Source organism: Podarcis filfolensis (assembly GCF_964270895.1).
Source record: "Podarcis filfolensis genome assembly, chromosome: 17".
Taxonomy (NCBI): domain Eukaryota; kingdom Metazoa; phylum Chordata; class Lepidosauria; order Squamata; family Lacertidae; genus Podarcis; species Podarcis filfolensis.
Genome location: NC_139621.1, coordinates 38,754,908 through 38,780,388, shown reverse-complemented (window position 1 = coordinate 38,780,388; position 25,481 = coordinate 38,754,908). Strand labels below are relative to the sequence as shown.

At 45.4% G+C, this 25,481-nt stretch overlaps 1 protein-coding gene across 2 annotated transcripts in view; it reads right to left on the bottom strand.

The window, feature by feature from the left end:
• Positions 1-8,379: 8,379 nt before the first annotated feature.
• Positions 8,380-25,481, bottom strand: part of WARS2 (tryptophanyl tRNA synthetase 2, mitochondrial) — a 32,456-nt gene continuing 15,354 nt past the window's right edge. Inside the window, exons 2-6 of one of the 2 annotated variants that reach the window (XM_083593858.1) lie at positions 23,702-23,959; positions 12,907-12,987; positions 12,627-12,712; positions 12,158-12,276; positions 8,380-10,217 (exon numbers count right to left, since the gene is read on the bottom strand). In XM_083593858.1, coding sequence (XP_083449984.1) covers positions 9,769-10,217; positions 12,158-12,276; positions 12,627-12,712; positions 12,907-12,987; positions 23,702-23,959 — 993 coding nt within the window. In that variant the 3' untranslated portion in view covers positions 8,380-9,768. The remainder of the gene's footprint in view (positions 10,218-12,157; positions 12,277-12,626; positions 12,713-12,906; positions 12,988-23,701; positions 23,960-25,481) is intronic. The other variant, XM_083593859.1, reaches the window with a different exon arrangement.

Here is a 25,481-nt window from a genome sequence, read left to right as displayed (position 1 = left end):
TGAAAACCTTTGGGGGGGGGGGGAATGCGTTGCAATGGGAGTAGATAATTTTAGACTCTGGACTTAATGGAGCCCCTGCCCTTGAGATGGTAAATATTGCTTCAAATTCAAAATCGGAGGTTCGGCTTGGCTGCGGTGGTGGTGTGCACGTCTGCTCCCCATTCTGACGTGCAGGGTTCTGCTTGGGCATCTGCCCTGAGGGTACCTCAGGGATGCGATGTGAAAGACCTTCCTGGCTGGGAATGTCTACTCATCAGGGCCGCCCAAGACATTTTGGCACCTGAAGGGAACCACAAAAAGGCACCCCCTCCCCCTCTCCACTAGGGGAGAAGAGGTGAGTGAAGATCTACATTGAGATCTGTGGATTCTGCCGCCTGAGCCAGTCTCCCCACTTGGCCTCATGGGTGGGCCGGCCCTTTCATTGGCTCTCGCTTGAGATGAGTTCGCTTGCCCCATCCTGTGCATGGCTTAGGGACTCCGTGGGGTTTTCTCCCGCACAGACAGAGGTTGGTACTGTTCAGGCAGTGACGTCGGTATCTGCAGAGCTGAGTTTTCCATTTGTTAAGGCGAAAGTTTGTATACTCATATAGCAGTCTAAGCACGCAGAGCTCATGGAAGTGATCCAAGGCTTAGTTACTAGGACACTAGGTTAAAGATGGGCACTGAAATATAACCATGAAATACGATAATTCGATTCAGACGTGCAGATCCTCCTGGCAGCTGATCGTTTTTCTTTATTAGTTCGCATGTGCAATTTATTTTTTAGCCGGGATTCGTGGCTGGCATTTTAAACTGAACTTGTTACAGATAGGTAGCCGTGTTGGTCTGCCATAGTCAAAACAAAAAAAATTTTTTTCCTTCCTTTCTTTCCATGCACACGAAAGCTCATACCAATAACTAACTTAGTTGGTCTTTAAGGTGCTACTGGAAGGAAAAAAATTTTTTTTGTTTAAACTGAACTTGTTATTTAACTTATCACACTTGTGGTTAAGGATTTATAATATCCAATGTGCTCCAATGAATTTTGCTTGGTGTCCTCAAATAACTTTCCTAAACGTTGTAAGAAATAAAGAAGTTTTAATCGAGATAACTTGGAACTCTCCCCAATAGCTATTCAAATTAAAACAAAACCAATAAATCAATGAAAGACTACATCCGGAAATGGCGTCACTTCCGCCGGAACAAGTTGCTCTTGAGCGCCGCCTAGCGGACTCGGCTGCGCTTGGGAATACTGTACAGTACCCCACTTTCACCAGTTAAATCACAAATCAAGCTTTGGCAAGCTCTATTGGCAGGAGACTAGAGCAGGGGGAAATTCCTACTTTCTTTTATGAAGTTTCTATTCCTATTTTAAAAAATCTCGATTACGATATACGCAGATTGATTGATTGATTGATTGATTGATTTTAACTCCAGGAAAAATGATAATTCAGAATTTTTTTTTGACAGTTCGGGCAAGAGTGGACGCGGAGAAGCTGGCAATCGTACTGCTTTTCTTCCTTTCCAGGCAGGCAGAAGAATCTGCTCCAGCTTCCAGCAGAAGCCAGAGGTCAGAGCAGGCAGAAAAGGCAGCGAGGAGCAGGAAACTTCGTTCGGGTTCTTCCTTAGGAGAAGATTTGCTCAATCCAAAACTCCTCGCTTAGATTCTTTTCTCCCCACCGTTCTGCCCATCACTTGCATCTGAGTTTCAAGGCTTTGGGTCTGCTGCTCGGGGTGGGGTGGATGACAGCAGGCTAGAACCCTAATGAACTAGGTAAAATTCCTGCTGCACCCCGACCTGTCCAGTCCACCCCATAAGTATTTTTATTGATTTACTTGATTTTGGGGGGCAGCTGCTGCCCACCCTGGCTACGCCCGTGCTGGGCTCCCCTCCCAGCTCTCTGCCCCCCTTCCCCCTCCACGATGACCTCATCCCCCTGCATGGTTGCTATTATGCTCTCAGTTACGCAATCACGTTTCTCTCCCCCCCCCCACCACCCCAAATGAAACGAAACGAATGAATGAATTGCTGCTTTCCAAGATCAAAGCAACGATCTCTCTCCGTGCATCTGGAGACCCAAGCCGGGTGGGGAAAGAACTGGAGCTGCAACAGTTGGGGGGGGGACTTCAAAGTGATGCCCGCCTCTCCTCTCTCTCTCCCACTCCCCAACCCATCAAGCATCCTTTGCAGACAATGGATTTGGTGGCTGCCCTCCAAAGAAATAACCTGCCTTGTAGAGAGAGGGCGGGGGGGGGGACCTCTGTGCGCGCGCGCGTTTCCTTTCTGCTTTGCATCCGAGCAAGCTAAAAACAGCGGGGAGAAAAAGTCTCGGGGAGCTGAGAGCAGCTGGGGGGAGGGATCGCAGACACGCAGCTGCCCCCCCCAGTTCACTTCTGGCAAGCAAGCTCGGAGGGTTCTTGCGCTTGCCTTCGTCTTCCCTGCGCGCCCCGTCGCTCCTAATGCGCTTTTCCCCTCGATCTTGCTCCGCATTCAAGGATTCGAGGCAGAAGCCGAGGCGCTTCCGTGGTGAAGTCCAGAAAGCAAAGGACGTCGAGAAGGCGGGGAGCGACGGGCCAGGTGGCGCGCCCTCGAGAGGCATCGACTAGCACGTCTACTATTTTATTCCAGTTCCCAAGTTCTGCGCCCTGACGGGTGGGAACATCAATCAATCACTCAATCGATTGTTGACAGTATAATCAAAACAAAGAAATGGGCTCGACGTGCCCGGTGGGCGTAGTGTTGTTGTTGTTGTTGTTGTTGTTGTTGTTGTTGTTGTTTAGTCTTTTAGTGGTGTCCGCCTCTCCGTGACCCCCTGGACCAGAGCACGCCAGTCACTCCTGTCTTCCACTGCCTCCCAGAGTTTGGCCAAACTCATGCTGCTAGCTTTGAGAACACTGTCCAACCATCTCGTCCTCTGACGTCCCCTTCTCCTTGTGCCCTCCATCTTTCCCAACATCAGGGTCTTTTCCAGGGAGTCTTCTCATGAGGGGGCCAAAGTCTTGGAGCCTCAGCTTCAGGATCTGTCCTTCCAGTGAGCACTCAGGGCTGATTTCCTTCAGGATGGATACGTTTGATCTTCTTGCAGTCCATGGGACTCTCAAGAGTCTCCTCCAGCACCAGAATTCAAAAGCATCCATTCTTCGGCAATCAGCCTTCTTTATGGTCCAGCTCCAGGGCCCCCAATTCTCAGTCCTGCACGTTGAAAGTGTCATTTCGAAGCCCATTAAGAGCGGCAGCTCTCGCTCCGAATTGTTGAGAGACAATCTCTGGTTTGGAAGATGAGATTGCAGACCAGGGGTCCAACTTGAATCAGATATTGGTGGGAGGGGACAGGGAAGCCCCGCCCTGCATAATCAATCACATGGCCTGGCACCCCCGATTGAATGGCAATGTCCATTAACTTGGGGGGTCCCTCGAATATTTTATTAGAGGAGGCCACAAGGGTCATCTAGTCCAACTCCATGCAAGGCAGGAATCTTTCTCCCGATGTGGGACTCGAACCCACGGCCCTGAGATTAAGGGGTCTCATGGTTTACCAGTTGAGCTACCTGTATGACAGAAGAAGAAAGACCCAGTAACTAGAAATGCAATTGGAGAAGAGACTTCGGTTCTGGGCACTCACCTCAAATTAAATACCATGTAGTGAAATCTGTGGGGCATAATTCCAGAGTCCAGTTTCCCTCCCGTCTTCCCAATCCCCAGATGTGTCCAGATGTGTCCAGAGAGACATGCTTGTTGGGATCCGTATAAAATCCTTGGGAGATGTCCCAAACCTGACACCAGCAATCCTGGGTCTGGAGCATTTAAAAAATGCAATGTTGCATCGAACTGTATCCCTTTCAAGATTTCGCTGCTCACTTATTCGCTGTTAAGTTGATATTGTCCTGAAACGAACAGCGTTTGTATCAAGTATTTTTTTGTTTATTTGCTTTTGCTTTAACCATAAAGGGAGGGGCAACAGAACCAAAGGAACAATATTTCTCTCCTTTTGCTGCCCCCTCCTCTCTCTGCTTTGTGAAAGTTCCTAATCTAGAGAAGCTATTGTTATGTTTAATTAATTATAGCGAAAACCCCAAGTAACAAGTGGGAATGTAACGACGACAACAACATCATGAGGGAAGCTGAGGAACCCAAGACACAAACCACCTTTCCTCTAGATCAGGGACGTCCAACTCCCAATAGACTGCGATCTACTCACAGTATTAAAAAACTGGCAGTGGTCTACTCATTGTCATAATAAGACTGGCAGTGATCTACCCAAAGTTATGGAGCTTATTTTTTAGGAAGCCAGAGTTGTGGAGTTTGAGGGGTTTTTTTAGTAAGCCAAAGTTGTTTTTTCGTTTTTGCTTTTTTGTAAGGAGATCGCTGAGGGGCCAGAGATCAGCCAGGATCTACCAGGAATACACTGATCTACCCGTTGGGCATGCCTGCCCTAGATGTCCCTTTTATTTCTCTGGTTCTAAAAATGTCTTCTGTATTAAAATCTAAATGTCAGCATTGGTCTTGCTCCAAATGTGGGGATGCAGCAAACCTAGAGGCACAGATCAGGGTGTCTTTAGGGGCTGATTACTTGACTTGGGTGCTTAGGGGCTGCTTCAGACATTACACTGTCCAGGTGTACACCCCAAAATGGAACGTGTCAAGCAGTGCTTTGAAAATATGCCTCTTTTACGGTGCGCCAGGTTTGGTTTATTTTCTTTATATAATTTTTTGTATTGCAGCCGCCCGTCGAGTGTGTGCTCAGTGGCAATCCCATGCTTGTTGCTGTGTAATGTGTGAAACGGTGCCCAAACCTGAGCGATTATGCACCATTCCGGAGCTGTCAGGGATTTCTCCATTTCCCCATGTGTTTGTGCAGACTTTTCAGAAAGCTCCGCGTTTTAGACTATACTACCCCCTGGTGGCCACCTCAAGCAGCACTTCACCCCAGCTGCGCTGCATCCAAGACCTCTTTCTTGCAGCCAAATTCATATTGCAAGGTTGAGGAAGCTGTACCTTTGTACGCTGGAAACTTTGCAGAGGCAGGGAAGAAGAGGAGTTTCCCTTCTCATCTCTTCATCAACAGCCATCATTACAGGAATGCTGTGCAAGAGCACTGTCCTAGTTACGGTAATACTTTTTGGTACCTATAGAATTTCAGTATGTGAAAGTGGAGGCATTCCACCACAATAAAGGTAAAGGTAAAGGTAAAGGGACCCCTGACCATTAGGGTCCAGTCGTGACCGACTCTGGGGTTGCGGCGCTCATCTCGCTTTCCTGGCCGAGGGAGCTGGCGTACAGCTTCCTGGTCATGTGGCCAGCATGACTAAGCCGCTTCTGGCAAACCAGAGCAGCGCATGGAAATGCCATTTACCTTCCCGCTAGAGTGGTACCTACTTATCTACTTGAACTTTGACGTGCTTTCGAACTGCTAGGTTGGCAGGAGCTGCCACCGAGCAACGGGAGCTCACCCCATCGCGGGGATTTGAACTGCCGACCTTCTGACCAGCAAGTCCTAGGCTCTGTGGTTTAACCCACAGCGCCACCCACATCCAGCACAATGCTAGGCAGTAAATCAGGGGTGGGGCAGCTGCAGTCCTCTAGAGGCCAGAGCCATAGCCACGAGGGGGTCTAGCCTGGTGTTTTGCCCCAAGTGAAGCCTCCAAAGGCATGCCATTGAGGCTCTCAGTCTGTGTACTCAAATGCAGAAGGGCATGTGTGTGTGCCAAAATGGGTCTTTGACCTGGGTGAAATAAAGCCTGGTTTCACACCAGCGAGAGGCTACTGGATTCCATCTCCCATAAGCCCAAACCAGCATGGTCGATGGTCAGGAAAGATGGGAGCTCACGGAGGGCCAGAGTTTATCCTTGTTGTTGTTGGCATCTTGTGTGTGTAGACAAGTGCAAGAGTGCACTTCCCAGGGTGGTCAAACCGCTGTGTTAGCAGCACCAAAGTGACCTCCCTGGGGTGCAGGCCTGGGCAGTGTGTCTGGAGGTCCTGGGCTGCCCAGACGGCAAGGCCTCTCTTTCAGCCTGGCTGATGTGGTCCAAAGGAAAGCAGAACAATGTGCTTTGCACCAGCTTAGCTGCAGGAGTTGCAGGAAGGAAGTGTACATTGCGCCATCAAACCGTCTTAGGTGCTCTGCTCTGGATTTGTGTAGGGTTTACTCCTTGGCCTTTTCTTCTCCTGAAGGTATCCCACAATGCAGCAGAGGTTTAGGTTCAGAGTACTCCTTCTCCTAGATGGGCTACCTTCCCAGGTGGATCATGGAACTTTGAAGTGTCAGGCATAGCTCTAATGGCTTTAGCCCAAACGTAGCAGAGTTTTCCTGCACAGCGAAGAAGCTAGTTGAGGTGGAAATGACTAGTCAGCTAGACTCAGAATAACTATTTACAGGATTTATTAAAAGGAAAAAATAAAACCAGCAGAGTTTCTGCATACAAAACAAAGCAAAATAAATCCTTTCTTTCTCTCTCTCTCTTAACCATACACAGCACTTCTACTCCTAACACACCTAACACACCAAACTGTGCTAGCAATCCCTAGATAACAGAGTTGAGTGCTGGTCGTTAACCAATCAGAGTAAGTAGTTTCTAGGTCAAGCTGACCTTGGCTTTCTGCCAAGAGTAAATTGACACGGCCTTGAGTTAATTGTGTGAAGCCAGAATCTGTAAGTTTCCCATGAGAACCAATTAACAGAAACTGAACAGTGGATGATCCCTATCTGCTCCTCTCTTCCCTCTACAGTACATGCAGAAACTGCCACCTTCACTGTTGGACCCACTATTGGGTCTCGTCTACTCAATTTGCCAGAGCCTGTCTTCGCATGCAGAGTGTCAGGCTGCTGCCAGCGACTCCCGGCTGGTTGCCCAGGAACGTACAAAGACAAGGAAGAGTTTCTTATCATCCGCTTTTTATTCAGTATTTACAGAGAGAGGCTATAGAACCCAGCCTCTTGGATAATGGCGTTTTCCCGCGCGAATCTCCACCCCCCCATCTCTCCCACTTCCTCATTTGTCATCCTCATCGCCTCCTCTCTACAGGTGCTGCTAAGTGCCCTCCGTCTTTGATCTCTTTGCTCTCCTACTTTCAAGGCTCGCCGGGTTCAGGGTGGAGTTTCTGGAATGCTTTCTAAAGACACTGTGTCCCTCAGTTGTCACCCTCCTGAGGCTTCTTCCTCCTCTCCCATTATTTGCCAACTTTCCCCCTCATCTGCCCCTGAGCTGTGACCTCCCTCAAACCCCTGTTGTAAATCTAAACTGTCCTGCTCTTCCTCCTCCCTGGAAGGGTCAAGCTGGGGAGGTGGTCTCCACCATTCTTCCTCTGCCCAGTCCGACACAGGGGAAGTCTCTCATTCACCAAGGGTTTGAGCTAAGGATACCAGATTTTTTTCAATGAATCTGGGGAGACTTTTCAACTTCAATGGGGACTGGTTTGCAAATCCGGGGACTGTCCCCAGGAAGCGGGGACGTCTGGTAACCTTAGTTTGAGCCCCACCTGGTTTAGCCGGCCAGCCAAAGTTGTTTGACAGCTTCTAGGAGCCTCAGGTGAGAGCTGAGTGCAAGGTGGAGACCAAATGTGGACAAACTACCCCAGAAGGAGCACAGCATATCCCCCACCAGAGGTACCACTCCTCCCCTAACCCCCCCTACACCCCAGAGAGCTTACCTACCCACACAAAAAATGAACACAAAACTGGCTGGAGGTTGCAGGGCTTCCATCCCCACACAATGACTACCAAGAGAAGCAGCCTTCTTGCTATAGGGAGTGTGTTGTGATTTCATGGAAACACAGAACCTGACAGTGGATGCAGAATTCCAGAAAACCTCAGCTATCATTAAAAAAAAAAAGAGGAGTGGGGAGAGAACTTTCTAGCTCAAACGTATGCTTGACAGTTAGGCAGGTGCTGAGCCTGCTGGTATCTCAGAAGCCAGAAAGACAGGATGGTGGGGTAAGACAGAAATGAATAGAACCCCCAGACATCTGTGACGGAGCTGAAGTGTTCTTACCCCTGCCATGACTAGCAGAAGTAAAGTTGTGCAAAATTAGATAACTGGGTCCTCTAAGAGACAATTTTTAATTGTCATATGATTTAAAGAGAGTTGCAGAATTTCTTTCTTTTTTTCTTGGTGCAGAAGGATTCTCTGAGCGTAGATTCCCCCGCTTTTTTGGCACTGCAAAGTACTCTGTGCCAATGTGGTGGGATGGCACTATGGTGGGCAAGCGGAGGCTACGGTGACAGCGTATGAGCCACCACTTCACTCTCGTCTCTGCAGAGTGTGTTCGGCAGCTGTCAAGTTTTGCAGGAAAGCCAGGAGAGGCGAGCTGAGCAATTCAGACAAGTGGAAGTCCCCCCATCCCGGAGTTTTACTACACACTGCTATTTTTTAAAAAATCAACAATAAATGTTTCTTTCAGTCTTGCGTACAATTCATTATTTATTTCAATAGTTTTACTCTACCCTCTTCTGAAGTTTTAAACAGAATACAGCATTTGCTCTTCCTGATTCTGAATAAATTCATTCTACGTCAGTGCGTTATTTTCCCACCAAGCTAGCTTGGCTTGCCTATCTTTCTTATTGCTTCAAATAGAGCCAGGCAGATGCTTCCACAATGCCCCCCCCCAGTGATTTTATGTGTACAGAAGGGCCTTTGGTTGCAATCTGGCATGAGTAGAGTAGAGCAGCCTCTCAAAAGCCACCACTTTTAACCTCCTCTTGCCTAGTGGGGAAGCATCACCTTGTGCGTTGCACACGAGACATTAGGGCTATTCCTTCTGCAACCTCCGTACAATAACCACCATCCTCCAACACTGGCCTTCTTGTCCGGAACTCATGGGATTCATTCACCCAAATATTTGGAGGGCACCAGGTTGAGAAAAGGAGCCTTAAGGCATCCAGCAGCCCACTCTTCCTACAGGCTCCTAGCATGTAGCTCATAAGGTAAAGGTAAAGGGAGCCCTGACCATTAGGTCCAGTCGCGGACAACTCTGGGGTTGCGGCGCTCATCTCGCTTTATTGGCGAACCAGAACAGCACACGGAAATGCCGTTTACCTTCCTGCCAGAGCGGTACCTATTTATCTACTTGCACTTTGACGTGCTTTCAAAATGCTAGGTTGGCAGGAGCAGGGACCGAGCAACAGGAGCTCACCCCGTCGCGGGGATTCGAACCCCAGAAGCGGCTTAGTCCTGCTGGCCACATGACCCGGAAGCTGTACGCCGGCTCCCTCGGCCAGTAAAGCGAGATGAGCGCTGCAACCCCAGAGTCGGCTACGACTGGACTTAATGGTCAGGGGTCCATTTACCTTTACTTTATCTATACTTGAGTAGAAAATGTAATGTGAGAAAACATCTTAAGACTGCCAGAGGGACCAGCCAGAGCCAGTGGTAGGGATAACACTGGTCCCACAGACACTCTGATCAACAGTGTTCAGGTTCACAGAGAAATTACTGAGGAGTCAATACAGGCTTTGGCTGGGCATGTACCAAAGGCTGAAATTTGCACAGGTCCCTTCCAGAAAACAAACAGGTCACAGAAAAGCTGCATTTCTCATGCAGAAAGGATTTGGGTTTTTTTCATCAGCTCAAATCTTTTTTGGGGCAGAAACAAGGAGAAAAGCACTCTTTAGCTCGGATGTCTGCTTATTTGGCTCTTTGCAATTTCCAAGCCTGGTCCATTTAATGTCCCTGAGGTAATTATTCGGTTACTCATGGATCCAAAAACACAGAGGACCTCTAGTAAGACAGAGGAGTCAAGGTAACCAAGGCTGAACTCAGATTATGAAAGGCACGAGCTGCTTTTCCTTGAGGTTAATGCAATCCCACCAGTCTTTTGATTTCTGAATATACGGGGGCTGCAAGCTCTTTGGCTTTCTCTGCTCCAGTCCATAAAACCTTCTCCAGGTAAGATCTGTCTTCTTTTAGCCTGACGAATTCACTCCTAATTGGTGCAAGTTTCTCAGCGACTGCCTCTGCTACCACTGCCTTGTAGCGAGCTGTATCAAGGCCAGTGCTCTGACGCACCACCTCCTCCGTGCTGAGTCCTGTCATAGCAGAGTGAATAGCGACCAGGTTGGAGACCCCAGGGCGGTGAGCAGGGTCATAGGTCACCTCAGAGGTGAAGTCTGTGACAGCCTTACGAAATTTCAGCATTATCTCCTCGGGGCTGTCTGTTATGTTCACCGTGGCGAACTTCTGAGGGTCTGATTTGGACATCTTGGATGTGGGATCTCTGAGTGACTTGATCTTCTTTGATTCCGCTAAAATCAAGAGAAAATGCAATTACGGGAGAATCCGGGAGAATCCGCGACCAGAAAGAAGAGGAACATCAAGAAGACTGGAAGAAATTGAAAGACTATTTGAATAAATATTGTAATATTAAAGATATGTAACCACTTGAAAGAAACAATTAGGCTTAGGATTAAACTGGAATTAAATTTATAAATAAGAAAATGCATGATAAGGAAAGTTATGAAATATGATTAGGACTGTGATAGGGTCTTTTGAAACACTGATATTGGAAACTGCTACATATATCGTATTTTTCGCTCTATAGGGCGCACCGGACCATAGGGCGCACCTAGTTTTTTTTGGGGGGGGGAATAAAGGGGGAACCCCCCCCAGCCCCAAACAGCAAAGAAGCCAAGACAGCCAGCAGGATCCATCCCGCTGGCTGTCTTGGCTTCCTCTTTAGCCATGCACAACCTCTCCAGCCGGGAGAGGCTGCGCGAGGCTTTGGCAGAAGCCAAGACAGCTAGCGGGATGGATCCCGCTCACTGTCTTGGCTTCCTTTTTAGCCGCAGGGCTGGGGCAGGGAAGCCTGAGCTTCCTCCGACCCCAGCCCCCAGAACGGGTCCGGGAGCGGGGGCGAGGTTACGCGCAATCTCGCCTTTGCTCCCGGAGCTTGCTGCTATCCGCAAGCCTTCTGAGCCCGGCGGGAACTCCCGCGAGCTCCGAAGGCTTGCAGATAGCTTCCTGAAGCCTGGAGAGCGAGAGGGGTCGGTGCGCACCAACCCCTCTCGCTCTCCAGGCTTCAGCGAAAGCCTGCATTCGCTCCATAGGACGCACACACATTTCCCCTTCATTTTTGGAGGGGGAAAAGTGCGTCCTATAGAGCAAAAAATACGGTAATTACTATGAAATTGGAAGAGATTCGAGGAAGTCAAATACTATGTTTATGAAGATGGATGGTACTTAGTTTTAATTAATTAAGTGGTAATATGCTGTATGTATCTTTTTTCTTGTTTCTCTTTTTTATTCTTTGTTTTTATTATTGTTAATTTTTTTTTAATATGTTTATCTACTGAAAATAATAAATATTATTTGGGGGGGGGAAAGAAAATGCAATTACAGAAGAGAGCTCCGCAACAGAGTGACTACGAGGCTAAGCGACATATCAGGAAGTCCCAGGTTCTAATCTCAGCTCTGCTATGGTTCACTAGGTGGCCTCAGACAAGCTGCTCTCTCTAAGCCTCAGCCTTTCACCTCCAGTCTGCATTATAGGGATAATACTATTGACCTATACAAACAGCTCAGGTTCGTGGGTTTGAGCCCCGCAGAACTGAGCCTTCCCTAGAACAAAGTATCAAGCCAACCGGCCTCCTCTTTCCCTACAGAAAACTGTTTTATTAGGCATCCCTGTTTTTACATATGAAAGCCCATTTTCTTAAGAGTGTCTGGAAGATGCTACGGGCACAGTGAAATGCATAATACAGTCATACCTTGGTGGATGGACGCCTTGTGAGTCAAATGTTTTGGCTCCTAAACGCCGCAAACCCAGAAGTGAGTGTTCCGGTTTGTGAACATTCTTTGGAACCTAAACGTCCGACACGGCTTCCGATTTGCTGCAGGAGCTTCCTGAAGCCAATCGGAATCCGCACCTTGGTTTCCAAATGTTTTGGAAGTCAAACGGACTTCCAGAACGGATTCCATTCGACTTCCGAGGTACGACTGTATTCTAGAGGACCGCTGAAAAGGATAGGAAAAGAGGTCGGGGCAACACCTAGTACTGGAGCAGCAAAGATGAAACACATGCCATACTTTTTCAAAAGCTGCATCTGACAGCCTCTGTTTCCCTTTGTACTCCTTTACTTTGGCACCTGGCTATCTCCACTCTTCTCTTTCTTCTGCAAAAGCTCCCCAAGCCGATTCACTTTACTCAACAGGCAGCCATTTGTGATAGGTTTTGTACCGTACTCACTTAGAATGGCTGTGGGCACTGGAAAGAATTCTCCGTATTTTTTGTTGAAGCGTCGGGCTGTATCCTGGGTCAGCTCCAAGTGCAGGACTTGATCTTCTCCAACAGGAACATGGGTTGACCTTCCAACAGAAATAGAAAAATAGAAATGTTGTGTGGGAGAGAGAGAGAGAAGGTTCACATCTGCTCACTCAAACTGTTTCAGAAAAAAAAACCACAACACCACAGTTGAAGTAAACCGCTAGATTTAGTGGGTAATTCATGGATTATCAATGACAGATTAGCTACAATCATAATGTCCACCAGATAACTGTCAGTGAGAAAGGGCCACTGATTCACTACAGAATGAAGGGACAATCCCACCACAACTAGGTTGCTCAAAAGCCACCCACTCCTGAACTATTCAGTCCCCTTGGTTATATCACAGTGGCCTTCATTTATAAGTTATGGAGCTGTGCATTCTGACTCTTACTTGTAAAGGAGAATATCTGCGGCTTGAAGAACAGGATAAGTGAACAGACCAACTGTTCCTTCATTCATCTGGCTGGCATTCTTCACCTATTTATGTGAAGAAAAAGAAGACACATAAAGGCTTAATACCTTTATTTTTTATTTGAGGACAGCTACAATGAGCACAAAAGATGGCAGGAGCCAGGCAACGACAAGGGCAGGCCTAAAGGCTTCACCTGTGTAACAGCTGAAGAGGGATAGCCCACCTAAGCTAAGCTAAGAAAGGCTCACAGAAACCTCACCTTCCATTGTGGAAAGTGCTGCAGGCGTGGCAAGCTTGTGAGACATCCCAGAATCCAGGCGAGCTCTGCATGCTCAGGCACCTGAAACAAATCAGAAAGGCAATTAATTAGGTGCAAAGGGTTTTCACAAAAGCACAGCCCCAGTAGCAGTCCCCACTTTCAAACAAAGACAGCATGTTTATGAACATATAGAGCTGTCTTTTTATGATAATGTCATGGACTGGTTGGGTGCAGAAGAATGATGGGAGGAACCAGCAGGTGAACCAGGAAGGGAAGAAGGCTCAGAGCCTGGGGAGTGGTGGTGGGGAACAATGAGAGGTCACAGGGAAAAGACTGGGAATAGGAGGTGTCAGAAGTAATAGGACTTAGTGAGCGGGGAGAGTCTGTGGCAGAGAGCAGTCCAGAATCAGAGGCAGAAGCTGAAGCAGGAGAGTGGAATGAGGGAGGCCAAGAGGCAGTGATGAGACAGGCTGGCAAAGAGTTGTGGGTGTCTCCCCCTCCAGCTGCAACAAGCTGCCCTCCCCACGTCTCCCAGAACCAGAAGAGGCAAGAAATGGATGGAGGAGAGGTTGGCTTTATGCAGGCGCAGTCTCTGATTGCTTGGAAAAAGCTGTGGTGAGGAGGCGGTGACATTCAGTCTCGGCAACTGTTTTTCATGGAGGAAGACTACCGGGAATGAGCTGCTCTACTCATTAGGCCTGACACTCAACCAAGTCTGTGGAAGTTGTGCTTCTGCTAATAAAGAGTTAACTCCATCCTTGAACTGTGTGATCTGTCACTCCTGTGACAGATAACCAGTTTGCTTGTGTTGGACCATCAACTACGCTTACTGCAAACCAGGAAGTGGAAGAGGGAATGAGCATGCACAGATCTACAGCTTGTTCAACACTCAAACCCTGCTCAATCTGTGACATCTGAATCAAGCCCTTTGTCCATTTAGCCCAATGCTGTTTGCTCAGACCAGGAGCAGTTCTCCAACATCTTAAGCAGGTGTCTTTCCCAAGGATACTACCTGTGACTGTTTTGATCTGGAGGTGCCAGGGGTTGACTGGGAGACTTACCCTTCCCATAAGTAGAATAAAGGTAAGGTAAAGGGACCCCTGACCATTAGGTTCAGTCATGACCGACTCTGGGGTTGCGGTGCTCATCTCGCTTTACTGGCCGAGGGAGCCGGCGTACAGCTTCTGGGTCATGTGGCCAGCATGTCTAAGCCGCTTCTGGCGAACCAGAGCAGCGCACGGAAACGCCGTTTACCTTCCCGCCAGAGCGGTACCTATTTATCTACTTGTACTTTGACATGCTTTCGAACTGCTAGGTTGGCAGGAGCTGCCACCGAGCAACGGGAGCTCACCCCATCGCGGGGATTCGAACCGCCGACCTTCAGATCGGCAAGTCCTAGGCTCTGTGGTTTAACCCACAGCGCCACCCACGTCCCTATAAGTAGCATATAAGCTATTAAAAATGAAAGGTCGTTTGAAGCACCACACTAAAGTTATTATACAACTACTTCTGTACAAATCTGTGCTACGTAGATCCATGGGGGATAAGAGCTGATGAGAATGACATATCCTCTTTCTTACACTTCCAGGCAACCCTCTGAAGTGGCCAAATGAAGCATGGGGTTGTTGCAGCAGCACACCGAGGGTGTGAATGAATCAGGTTTCTGACACAATAGACAGTGTGGAAAAGGCAGGAAGGCAAAGAAAATGGGGCTCTCATATACTTTAGGAGCGAAGTGGGGCTCTCAACATGAGCACATGGAGAAGACAAAGAGCAAGTGTCTCCCCATATGTGGTGGACTTGTAAAAGGGTAAAAGAGTGTCGGGAAATGATCCATAATGAATTGGAAAAAAATGTTTAAAAGTACTTTTAAAAAACCCCCAGAGTCCTTTCTGTTGGGGATAATCCAGATTGAAATTTCCAGGTGTCAAAAAAGGCTATTTATGTATGCCACTACTGTGGCTCGTGTTCTGTTAGCCCAAAATGGAAAACGAGCGAGGTCCCAACCAAAGAAGAATGGCAACTTAAGTTGACAGAATATGCACAACTCGCAGACTGAACATATAGAATAAGAGAACAAGAAGAACATATGTTTAAAGAAGGTTGGAAAACCTTTATTGAATATACGGGAAATAATTGTGTACAGCTGAAAACGCTGGCAGCATTAAGATAAATTCAACAGTGTAAATAAGTTTTGATGGATGCAATAATGAAATACTGTATAGTTTTTGTAAAACATGCATGGATTTCTGATATGTAAAATGAACCATGGAAAGAGAAGAAGAAAAGTCACTGATATCTTAAGGATGCAAAACGAGTATTTTAAATTGTAAAACATAAAATTTAATTAAAAATTATAGAGAAAGAGAGTGTAAGTTAAGTGTCTCCCATACACACCCTTTTTCCTGTTGGTTGGGATCCTTTCCAGCCCTACAATTCTCTGATTCTATGAAGTGGCCCTCACTAGAGACAGTCAAATGTGTTGCATTTTCTCCAGGGCAGCCCAGTACTTCAAAATTTTAGAGCCAAGAAATCTGCTACACAGTGAAAGCGAGAGGCGGAGGATAAACTCCTGCCTTGAAAGCCCAGTTCCTTAATTCTCAGTCATTGTCTGACTCATAATTGCACAAAGGCCTCCATCTCTTTACCCTAAGGAACAGGCAAAGCATATTTTCTCAGCTTGAAGAGGAACTGTGAAATTGCATTTTAGCCCACCAGAGTTAACCAGAATGCTGATCTCAAATGCAACAGGTCCAAATATGGTTGGGACAACTGCATCATTCTCTCTCTCTCTCTCTCTCTCTCTCTCTCTCTCTCTCTCTCTCTCTCTCAGAACACACACAATGCATTAGGTAATGCTAACATTAACACATTGTAGAAGGACAGGGCATCACTTGTGGATGGCTGGTCCACGCGAAATAATAGAACTCAAACTGGAGCAGTTTATCACTTCATCCTAGAAAACGTGAAGTGGTTGGCAGAGGCCAAGTGAATGGATGTTTCACACTTATTAAGGAACAGACAGTAGTACTGGAGACCGACTATACTTAAAAAACAGCTGACGACTGTGCCTCTGGTGTGCACACACCCATTCAATGCCCTATTTGTCCATAGATTCTGCAGGTTTTTGTTAGCGCTTCAAATATTGGCAAAGCCAGAACAACAGTGGCGCAGTGGGGCTTTTCTTGACCACCTTCAATTCTCTCTAAAAGAACTGTTGGTTTCTAGCATGTGATGCTAAAGAAGGAAAGAAAAGTTAAGAGATTCTGTGCTTGACTTGGGGGAGGAGGAAGCGAACTTCAAATGATTCTATTATAGCAAAAGTACCTTTACACTTTTCTCCAGGGTAGATTTGATTTAAATCAAATTGATTTAAATCACTAGTCAGTAAGACTTGATTAATATTTTTTTTTTACAGAAAGACTCATTCTTGCTGGTATAATCTTAATATTTACAATCAGATGAAGGTTTTGTTTTTGGAATAATAAATTTTCTGAGTAGTTTTTACAGTTATATCAAAAATTACTGATTTGGTTATACTATTAGAAATACATAGACAGATAATTATGAAATTATTGTGAGGTTCTTTTCAGAGTGAGTTCTTTTCTTTTACACTAATGTCTCACAACAAATGAAACTGATCTGCAAAAAACACAACTCTCTCTCTCTCTCTATATATATAATGAGTGGCTAACCTTTTTTGGGTTACAGATAGGTAGCCGTGTTGGTCTGCCATAGTCAAAACAAAAAAATTTTTTTCTTTCCAGTAGCACCTTAAAGACCAACTAAGTTAGTTCTTGGTATGAGCTTTCGTGTGCATGCACACTTCTTCAGATACACACTTCAGATACACATTCAGATACACTTCAGATACACATTCAGATACACTTCAGATACACATTCTTCAGATGTGTATCTGAAGAAGTGTGCATGCACACGAAAGCTCATACCAAGAACTAACTTAGTTGGTCTTTAAGGTGCTACTGGAAAGGAATTTTTTTTTTGTTTTAACCTTTTTTGGGCCAAGGAGTGCATTGCCCTCTGGGACTACATGCCACTGGTTTCTGTTGAAAGAGTGGGTGTGCCCACCCATCCCATACTGCCTATCACCATCACTGAGAACCATTGAGGTCCAACTAAAAGTGCTCAGGAAGCAGGAAGGAGTACTATAACCATCTGAATTGTTTCCCGAGGGTTGGAGATGGCCGAGCACTCGGGGAACACCAGAGGAGAACTGAGAGCTCCTTACTGTTTTTCTGAGTCCTTCAACCTGCTTTTTCAGGAAGCAGAACCACCAATGCCCCTTTAGCAAGCTGTTGGGGGTTGGCAGACCTTTCAAAAAGGCTTGGCAAGCCAGATTATGCCCACAGTGGCTGGCAGGTTGCAGTCCCTGGCACAGACCATCAAAGGAAGAGCAACAAAAGACACAATTTATAGGGTCATGCAACAACCACCACTCTGGCACGACAGCATCAGTTTACATTAAAGCCCCTCTAATTTTAATCCATCAGCCAAATAAACACAGCCGTGTTAAGGGATAATAATAGACTTACTTTCCCCACTGATAAGACACTTGATTTAATAAGGATTTTAATGACTTCCATTCTTGGTGGTTTCTTATATTAAATGAGAACTCTCCAGGCAGAAGACATAACAATTTCTAATCAGACCTACTGATTACACCCCACCCCAAGCAATTTATTTATTTAGGGCATTCCTATCCAGGCTTTCTTCTATCGCAGAATTTAAGGCAACATACATGGAGCTCCAAGGTGGTCCCTCATCCAGATACTGACCAGACCCACACCTGCTTAGCTTCATCTGTGAATGCAAATGGTTCCCTTGAAATGTGGTGGACTGTAACTCACACCACCCCTGGCCATTAGCCATGGATGCTGGCGTTGGTGGGAACTGTAGTCCACAATGTTTAGAGGGCGCCACACTCTCTGTCTTTGCACCAAAGGTTGCACAGGATTTCACAAGTTAAGATAGTGAGGCAGAGCTGCTGAGCTGGAAGTTGAGGCATAAAGCTATGGCTGTTCAAACGCCAGAAGAAGAAGAAGAAGAAGAAGAAGAAGAAGAAGAAGAGGAGGAGGAGGAGGAGTTTGGATTTGATATCCCGCTTTATTACTACCCTTAGGAGTCTCAAAGCGGCTAACATTCTCCTTTCCCTTCCTCCCCCACAACAAACACTCTGTGAGGTGAGTGAGGCTGAGAGACTTCAGAGAAGTGTGACTGGCCCAAGGTCACCCAGCAGCTGCAGGTGGAGGAGCGGATACGCGAACCCGGTCCACCAGATTACGAGTCCACCGCTCTTAACCACTACACCACACTGGCTCTCTAAAATTAACACTCAAAATGTCCAGAACTGACTGATAGCACCTTCTGAAAATGACCATCTTAGAGAAGGCAAATACTGTGCAAGTTTATAATACAAACACAACACGCATGCTATCACCACCAAAGAAAACTAAGTGAACGAGAGAAAATCTCTACTGTCAAGAACAATTTTCTGTATACAATCTCAAAATGTTCTATGTTTTTCTTCGCTCCAGAAGAAAAAGTTTTTTAAAATTGAAATTGTTCACTGAAAGTATTGCTGAGTTATTTTTAATGGGACCGGAAATCAACATGGTTGACAAAGACTTACTTTTAGGGACCCTACAAACCACACATTCCTTCCCACCTCCCTTTTCCCTTGCTAGCATAGCCAGAGTTTGCAGTTAATCGTGACATGGTGGATTATATGGCCTCCAAACCAGAATCAGAAACCCGCTTGAAACCATGGTTTCCGATTCTGGTTTGGAGGGCAAGAATTAATAATCTCATTTGCTGATTTGAACACCAGAACAAAATGCAGCTAGTATCAGGGCCAGAAACAGAGGGGCTGTTTATAAAAGGGAGAAGAGGGGGGTCGTTTGCATTGTGCTATTGGCATGTGATGGTGATGGAAGCAGCAAAGGCATATCTTTCAGGGGAAACCTTTTTACTTCTACATGACAGGACAAGTACTTAATGCACATTAACCCATGACTCTTGTAGATTAGTGGTCTAATGGGCTTTCCTGAAAATAGGACTCTATTTCCAACTTGGCAACTGTTCACTGCACGTTGCAATCAGCACTAATGATTTCCACTTTCCTCTGCCTAGAAGATCTTCCTCTCTTTAGCCCATCCTTTACCATAACGTAGAAGATATCTACAGCCAAGAATTCGCTAATCCTCAACCAGCAACAGCCAGATGTTTTCATAGTGGTCAGAAGGATGGCAAAACCAACACCCCAGGAATTAAATGCTCAAGTATTGTCCAGGTTGCATACGGAATGAAAAGTGGTTGATTTTCTTTTGTTTGAATCACACACGTTGCCAGTTTCCACAATGACAAATCCTAGACAACGACAGCAATTCTATGCACAGAGACTAAATCCCATTATACTCAGCAGGACTTACTTCTGAGTAGACTTGCCCGGGACTACACTGCAAAAGGTGCTGCTAGCGGAATACCAACTAAACGAAACCTTTGCTAGAAACTTAGGCCAAGGCAGTGGCAGTGACGTAATAGGCAGCAGCTCAGAACCTTTCGTGTCTCCTGATGGAAAAGCCTGTTTTCCGTATAGATATTATCTTTCTCAGAAAATGTTTCCTGCAGCATAGCTAAAAATACTTGGAAGAGCATCAGGATTACAAATCCCTCTATTTATTGTTTCCCTTAGGAAGCAAGCTATGTCCATTAGCTGATTTCCCCAAAGATGTGATCATCCAATATGTTGCATCCCTAGAGCTCTTACTGGGCAAAGTTTCAATATTTTTTGCTGGGATTCAGGTGTTCCCTTCTACTCAAGGCAGTCGCAGTTGCTCTCCTCCTCTGCAGCCCTCCGTCCAGCTATTCCAGAAGTCCTCAATTTTAATCTGTCAACATATTGGGGAGGAGTCTCTTGAAAGAACTCTCTGTCTCCCTTTCCATTTACATCCAGCACTATTACATGAAACTGCCATTGTTTTATTTCTCGATGAAACAAAAGTTTACTCATTTGTGAAAAAATATTTATACAGTACACTGCTATTCATTAAAAAAAAAATCAGAGCAGTTCATAACAATTACACATAGCACCATACACTAAAAACCATATTAAGAAGTTAAAATCAGAAATCAGCTAACTATTGTGGAAAGAGAATTGCCTGCAAAAGCCTGACAGAAGAGAAAAGGTGATGGTGATTTGCCATGGCATATAACCAAAGGCATATACAGTCGTACCTAGCTTAGTTCTTAAATGTTTTGGCTCCCATTCGACTTTCAAGGTACGACTGTATAACCAAAACTTCTCCCCTGACAGGGTGTCTCGTATTTTAATCAATATCTTCATGTCAGTCTTAGATTCAGAGGTTTGAGAGTAAGGCTTCCTGTCCTCTGCTGCTTCTTTCTGTTCGGTTGCTGTATTTTATTGTTTATTGTAATCCACCCTCGTGGTTTTTTTCCTGGCCTCATTTCTAAATAAGCAAATCAATGCACTGTGCCTTGAATGATTTTAACATGTGTGTCTCACCCTTCCTCCAAGATGCTCAGGGCAGTATACATTTTACCTCCCAACAACTCTGGCCTGAGGTCAGTCACCAAGCTTCATGTGAGTTCTCAATCTAGACTGAAGCTCAACATTCGGCCCACTGCTCTGTGCGTCAGGGATGGGCAACACTTCTCCAGCCTGAGAGACACATTCCCTTGTGCCTACTTCTCGGGGGGTGGGGTGGTCTGTGCTAGTGATGGGCGGGAGAAATGCAAAAGTGGGCAGGGCCACTCCCACGATGTTATTGTTGGGATACTGCCAGGGAGACAAAGGCCATCATGACCCCACGTCGATTCCGGACGATCCATCGATCTCCCGTAGATACAGTATCAGTCAATTAGCGACACGAGCTTCAGAAATAGCTTGCCACATTCCAGGGCTCGTGCACGCTCTATCAGCAGAGTTCGTACAGCGAAAGATGCACGCAGGAGAGCATATTTACAAATTTATTCAGCGTTGGTCAGAACAAAGAGAAAACATGACTGCCTGCTTCGATGTCTCAGGCACAGAGAGGAAAACGAAAGCAATGTACAAAACATAAACTTCCTGTGAACAGGAAATACGCAGACTCTGTGACTCACAAAGCCTGCTCCCTTTTAAGGTGGAACGGAAATATCCTAACAGTTATCTCACACATTCTCACATGCATTCTCCCACCTAACACACACAACGGAGACCATTCATTCCCTTACTCACAAACATCCTTACATTCCCACACAACACACATACATGCAGATTCTCACTCCCCACGCCTGCAAGCACAATTGCTGTGTGAGGGAGATTTCTGTGGAGAATGCAGCTTGCGAGGGTTAACGCTACCACAGTAGTGGAAAGCACAGTGATGCTCGCCTGACCTCCCAACAGCTGAGTCGCTGCTGTTTATTGGGAAGGAGTGTGGGAGGGGCAATTTGGCAGGGAGGTCAGCATGGTGCAAACGCACCAGCGGTAGCAGCAGGTTGTTTCTGCTGCAGCTTTTGCACCACTCCCAGCTCCTCACTGCCTTGCCCCTTTCCTTACTGGTAAGCAGCTGTGCCTCAGCTGCTGGGAGGCCACCACACCGTCTATCCGCTATAGTCCTTCCCTCCCCAGCTAATCTCCACAAAGATCATCCTTGCCCCATGCAGCAATTACATTTGAAAACAGCCTTCTATTAGAGCTAATTGCTATGGGGGGGGGGGAGAGCTGCAGACCCGATCGGGAGGCCCCCAGGGCCAGCAATTCCCTGCCTCTGAAATACAATGTAGATGGGAGATGACAGTAATATTTAAATAGAAGGTCTTATTGCAGCTGCTGAGTGATCTCATTTATCAAGCCAATTGACTGATGGCTGATGTTCGCCAACAGAAGCAAACAAGACGACTAACATTTTCCTGATGCCTGGAATCTCTCTCTAGACTTTGGAAGGTGACACCCTTTACCTAGAAAGTGTGCCAATTTTGCAATTTTAATTTGGACTCAGAAAGAGGAAAACTTTGCTGCTGAGTGCCAATGCAGTGGCTCCCAAAGGACTCTCCTTATACATTTGTAAACAGGTAAATATTATGAATACATTGTTAAATTCTAAAATAAAATAAAAGTTTTGAAACATTATGGCAATACAGTACAGTTTGGCTGATCTGTTTATTCTCTAGTGTATAACATCTTTCGGCTGAATTAGGCTAGATGTTCTCCATTTAGTAGAGTCCTTTGTGTCCCGTATAAGTTAACTTTCCTTCCCTCTCTTATAACACAATACATTTAATATGAAATCAAATGTTGCAGGGTTTTTGTTCTGATGTATTTTAGTTGTATCCTTTATTGGTTTTATTCAGGGGTGTTGGGTCAGTTCTTTAAACCATGATTATTATTTATTGCATTTACAGTGGTGCCTCGCAAGACGAAATTAATCCGTTCCGCGAGTCTCTTCGTCTTGCGGTTTTTTCGTCTTGCGAAGCATGGCTATTAACGGCTTAGCGGCTATTAACGGCTTAGCGGCTATTAACGGCTTAGCGGCTTTAAGAAAACAAGGAAACAAAGGAACAAAGGAAACAAACTCGCAAGAACTCACAAGAAGTTTCGTCTTGCGAAGCAAGCCCGTAGGGAAAATCGTCTAGCGAAGCGACGCAAAAACCGAAAAACCCTTTCGTCTTGCGCGTTTTTCGTTTTGCGAGGCATTCGTCTTGCGGGGCACCACTGTATTACATTTGTACCCTGTTCTTCCTCCCAAAGGAGTCCAGGGCGGTAAACATTAAAAGGTTAAAGGAGTTCAAGTTTTAAAAACACATATTTAAAACATTTAAAAACAGTTCAAACCCATTCAAAACATTTTGAGCACCTAAAACCTTTTAAAAGCAATCACATACCATTCAGTTATTAATTTTGCAGCTGTTAGAAATTGTTATGTTGATGTAAATCTACATTAAGAACTAAGAGTGTCCAAGGAATTAAATAAACAAAAACTAGCAAATGGAGAGTTATGCAAATTTGCCAATGTGCTTTCTTGTGTTTAATAACCTCTCTTCATTCATACCCTCTTCCCTCGCTCTCTCACTTTCTCATTCACATACTACTCATGCAGACAAACTCACATACTGTTCAGACATCTGATCAACACTCAATGGTACTGCTTATTTTGTTCCACTCTTTTCATTAACATCTGTCCCTAAGCTCTGGATGCCGACTTTTCAACGAAACGAAACAAAACAGTCAGAACGCCCTTACACATCCTGTTAATTCATCAGCAACTGAGCCAATGGAGTTATCTCACAGAAGGTCTCATTTCAAAATATAGCTGGCAGACTTCTCTCACCAGTTAAGGCAGTGCGGTGTTCAAAATTCTAACCTGCATATACCCCAGATCAGATCAGAATAATCTTTATTTGCATCAGCCACTAGCCATAGCAATAAAATAAAATAAAATATACTGAGGACAGAGGTAAAAAGTTAACTATACAAAATACATTTTGGAGGTTTACATCAATAATCAAATAATATACCCCAGGTTTTTCCCTTTTGTACAATCTGTTGGGCACAAGATGGGTGGGTGGTGGTGGAGGAAATTCTGCGAAACTATTAAGTTATGTGATTTAACCTCACATCTCATTTATCTGTTGACCACAGTAAGTATCCTCAAAAATTATCCAAACCTGGCTTTGACTTCTAAAGCACATATATAGATAATAATGGGGGGGGTCTCTAAGTGGAGCTATGCTCTGTCCACTGAAATCAGATGCAGAACCGGAGGGAGATACTGACCTGGGATTGTTGGAAAATGAAGCACTTCTGTGGGCTGATGCCACAGGCAAGGAGAACAGCAGTGACGTCTAAGATGCTCGTGCGTAAAACTGTTGGTTCCCTTGGTATGGTGAGGGAGTGGAGGTCCACAATGCTGTATAATACAGAGCTGCATTCTTCCTGTAGCTTCACCCAGCTTGTGATAGCACCAAGGTAGTTTCCCAGATGAGGGATCCCGGTTGGTTGAATGCCAGAGAAAATCCTTTTCAGACCTTTATTCTGGAGCCAAGCCATAACGGAATGAATCATTAGCGTAGCAAACAATCACAGGGAACCGAACAATATGAAAGTTCCCAGGTACATACCTGCAACTTTCGGTGCAAACACATAGGACAAATACAGGCAAAAATATGGATATTTGAGCATACGGCAAACTCTACAATTACTCTCAGTCACAGCACTTTAGGGGCTCATGAGCTTCTGTCCATTTCAAAAGGACTCTGACCACGCAGCTTTTAAACTGGATTGTGCCCTAGGAGCTCAATCTTCCACAATTTGACAGAGTTGTGATATATTATTCTAATGCAGTCATTTTTAATTAATAATAATAATAGGTAAAGGTAAAGGGGTCGTGACTGACTCTGGGGTTGCGGCGTTCATCTCGCTTTATTGGCCAAGGGAGCCGGCGTACAGCTTCCGGGTCATGTGGCCAACCAGAGAAGCATGCGGAAACGCCGTTTACCTTCCCACCGGAGTGGTACCTATTTATCTACTTGCACTTTGATGTGCTTTCGAACTGCTAGGTTGGCAGGAGCAGGGACTGAGCAACGGGAGCTCACCCCGCCATGGGGATTCGAACTGCCAACCTTCTGACTGGCAAGTCCTAGGCTCTGTGGTTTAACCCACAGCGCCACCCGCATCCCCAATAATAATAATAATAATAAGACAAACAGTTGAAAATTGCTGGGGATCTTGGCAATCTACCCTTTAGTGATGTGCAAGTGGTTAATAAAAATGTCAATGGTTTGTGCAAGCAAAAAATAAAAATAAGTGATTTACAAGTGATACAGATTTATAGTGTGGATGGGCCACCTCTTAATCCTGCACTTGTTCCCCCACATAGTCTTTTACTGGAACCCACAAACCTCATCTCCAACTGAAACAAAGCCTTATTAAGTGCTTCTATACTTGCTTATTTCTGTATCTTGTTTACCTGCGTAACCCCTCCCTCTAAATTTAGACTGTAAGTTCCTTGATCAGCAACCTATCTTTTTAAATTAATTTTATTACATTGTAAAACATCATGACAGCACTGTAATAACTTGCACATTATGGTTTTTTTAAAAAACATTTTTTTTTAAAAAAACAACAACCTCCCAGTCAGCTTTACGTGGTGAAGATTTGTGTTTTTGTTAAACCAACTGCTGGACTGGTGGGAACAGAAACAAAATTGCAAGTCTTAAATATAAAGAATATAAACCACTGCTGTTTCTCAGTGGAAGACTGGAGGTTTGCTACAATACCAGTTACGTACTGCTATTCGAAGACTGCAAATCTAAGCATGGTTACTTGTGTGTAAGCCTTGCTGAAGATAGTGGAAATTTCCTCTGAGTAAGAATTCACCGTATCAGGTTATACACTTCAAAAACAGCTGAAGAGATTGTTCGGCTAAAACCTTCACAGAAAATAGTTGGCGCTCAAGAAAGAATGTTGTCATGTCCTCAAAAAACTGTAATGGCCATATCGTTATTTCCAGCTCTGGTTATTCAATTTCTTTTTGCTAGTCCTTCCTTTCTCTGTA